The sequence below is a fragment of the Cariama cristata genome, unplaced genomic scaffold (genome assembly GCF_000690535.1).
Source record: "Cariama cristata isolate BGI_N322 unplaced genomic scaffold, ASM69053v1 scaffold8500, whole genome shotgun sequence".
In the NCBI taxonomy this organism is placed as follows: domain Eukaryota; kingdom Metazoa; phylum Chordata; class Aves; order Cariamiformes; family Cariamidae; genus Cariama; species Cariama cristata.
In genome coordinates this window covers 14,672-17,503 of record NW_009595194.1, presented here as the reverse complement: position 1 = coordinate 17,503, position 2,832 = coordinate 14,672, and the positions used below count along the sequence as shown (strand labels likewise).

The following is a 2,832-nucleotide window of genomic DNA, read 5'->3' as shown; positions in this document are numbered from 1 at the left end:
CCAGTCACTTCTGCAGGAGATGAATACGTTGTGAGGGTTATTTATTTATTTTATATATTTTTTTTCCTTCCCCTTGGCGTCGAGCAGAAACATGTGTGTTGGTTTATTAATATCCGAAGTCTTGCAGAGCGGGGAAACCCGTTTCTCATCCGGCCCTAAAAGCGCCGGCAGCTCTCTGCCGTGGGAAGCGGGGAGGGAGGGAGGGTGCTGAGCTGGGGCTGGGACGCATCCCCACCCCCCCCACCCCAGGGGTCCCTGCCCATGCTCCAGGGTCTTCCCTTGTCATCCCCAGGTGAGTGACGGGAGCCTGACGGTGCTGTCCGTCAGCCGGGAGGACAGGGGGGCCTACACTTGCCGGGCGTACAGCATCCAGGGCGAGGCCGTGCACACCACGCGTCTGCTCGTTCAAGGTGAGATCTTCCTCCCGAGCCCCTCTGGCTCTTCCTCAGCCCCTGGCATCCCCACGGGAGCTGGGAGGGGGGAACTCTATGGACCACGATGCCACCCCGAAGTGACCTACAAGCCTTGTGGGCTTGACCGCCCTGTGGCTCCGCGTCCCGTTTATAGGATGGAGGAATCCACTTTAATTGGGGCACCGCGATGGCCGTGCCGATGAACAGCCAGGCCCCGATGGCGACTCGGTTTTGTTCGGGAAGCGGGGGAAAAGACTGAGGTTGTCACAAAGTGCCTTGTCAGATCGCGGTGATGCATGGCAGGCCTCCCGCTCTGCGCTCCCTCTTTTATTAAATAAATCTTTAATTAGGTCAACAGCTACCGGCGGAGAGAGGAGCGCGGTGTGTCCTCTGCTCTGTTTTCGCCATGTTGGCGAGCTGTGGATGCTCGCTGCCGGCTCTCGGCAGTTTGTGGTTTTCCCCCTGGATTTTTCCCGTGGGTGATGCGATCCTGGAAAAGCTCCCGGGATGAAAGGAGACATGAGCTTGTGTGCCCTGGGAGAAGCAGAACCGTGTGCCACAGGTGCAGGGCCCCCTCCCCAAAGCTGCAGAGATTAGGGAAGAGGGTTGGGAATAACAGGGCCACCGTGCTCCTCGAGCTCAGCCCCTGCGCCCCGTGATCCCAGGGGATCGGGGCCAGCTCTGCCCTGGAGCCCTCCAGCACCTCCCAGCCAAGGATGCTGTGATGGAGCTGAGCCTGAGCAACCTTTGTGGGGACACCTGTACTGGTGGGAGTGACACTTTTCTCTCTTTCCCCCCCTCCCCGCATCCAGGACCTCCCTTCATCGTTTCCCCTCCGGAGAACATCACAGTCAACATCTCCCAGGATGCGCTTTTCACCTGCCAGGCCGAGGCGTACCCCGGGAACCTCACCTACCTGTGGTACTGGGAGGAGGAGAACGTCTACTTCAAGAAGTGAGTTTGCAGCCGGCAGGGCAATGTATCCTCCTCCTTCTGCTCCCAAATTGTGCCGGGACCCCCAACAGGGTGGGCATTGCCCCCTGAGTCTCCATGTGATCCTCCTCCCCTCTTCTCTCACAGCGACCTGAAGTTGAGGGTGCGGATCCTGATCGACGGGACGCTGATCATTTTCCGTGTCAAACCAGAGGATGCTGGAAAATACACCTGTATCCCCAGCAACAGCCTGGGCCGCTCGCCATCAGCCTCTGCCTACCTGACGGTGCAGTGTGAGTGCGGGCAGTGGGGCCCCATCCTGAGAGATGGGGCTGGGATTGATAATACCCGGGCTCTGAGGCAGCCCCAGAGGCTCCGTCGTCCTGGTATGATGCTAGGAGGCTCGGGCTGATGTGACAGCAGCCTTTGGATGAGTGTGTAATCATCCTCAGCAAAAGGCTGAGAGCATCCCATGTGTGCTTGTAGGGTGTGGGCAACAAGAAAGTGAAATAGCCTGAGCATCCTGGGTAGCACTGCTCAGCTGGGACCGGTGTCCACTTCTGGTGCAAGTGGTTTTAGACTAGGAGGGCATCTTCCCACCGCTTTCCTCATCAGCTGCATCGTGTTGGGCAGGGGGATGCCACATCAGGGCTCTGTCTCAACTATCTGCTTGTATTTTTTTTTGGTATTGATTATGGGGGCTTGTTCCCATGGCGTGGTTTTTCTGTGAGCTCGGTGGCTTTGCATGTCACATTTTTCAGGCGGTAACTGATCTAAACAAGCGGAGGAGCCGAGGCTGTAGCAGGAGCATTGCTTCCCACGCTTGTTCTCTCCGGCTCCGCAGGCGGTAATGGGTAGTGTGCCACCGGCGTCCCGTGGCATTCGACAGTAATGACCTCAATTGCTGCCGCTCGCAATTGCAATATTGCTCTACTGTAAAAGGCTGCGGCGGTTTTATTTGATAATGAAAGACAGGCTTGAGCAAAGCGGGCTTGCGACTTGGGTTTTGAAGGCTGCTGCTTTTAGTGCTGCTGTCTGTCGACCCAGTGCTGGTTACTGGGAAGCCCCACGCCATCGGTGAGAAGGGCTGGTGGGTCCGTTTCCCTACGAAGATGGATGAAGGGGCAGGGGGATGGTGTGTGACTGGTGCCGTGCCCAGGCAGAGATGTGATTCGGGGCTTGGATGTGCCCGGCTGGGCAGCTCTTGGGAAAGCGTGCAACCTCGGGCCATTAAATCTGCCCCGCCGCTAATCCAGGACCGCTCGTCAAAGCCGATAGCTGTTAAAAATAGCTCTAATGTCCAAACGCCGTTTTTCCTGCCAATCTGCTGTTCAGACGGCCCTGCGAGGCATCGGCTCAAGGAGTTGCGCTTGGCTTTATGTGCTGCAAACCCCTTTCAACCGGAGCAAACCTTCTCATCTGTAGCGGGGCTGATGCCTCGGGAGGGAGGTTTCCCACCCACCGCAGCAGCCGTCGGATGGGGAAC

The 2,832-nt window shown here is 57.8% G+C and overlaps 1 protein-coding gene across 1 annotated transcript in view; it reads left to right on the top strand.

The window, feature by feature from the left end:
• Nucleotides 1–292: 292 nt before the first annotated feature.
• IGSF9B (immunoglobulin superfamily, member 9B) overlaps nt 293–2,832 on the top strand; it is a gene marked incomplete at both ends in the record, with an annotated part of 17,205 nt that continues 14,665 nt past the window's right edge. The window contains 3 exons of the mRNA XM_009701083.1: nt 293–410; nt 1,226–1,367; nt 1,494–1,639. Coding sequence (XP_009699385.1) covers nt 293–410; nt 1,226–1,367; nt 1,494–1,639 — 406 coding nt within the window. The remainder of the gene's footprint in view (nt 411–1,225; nt 1,368–1,493; nt 1,640–2,832) is intronic.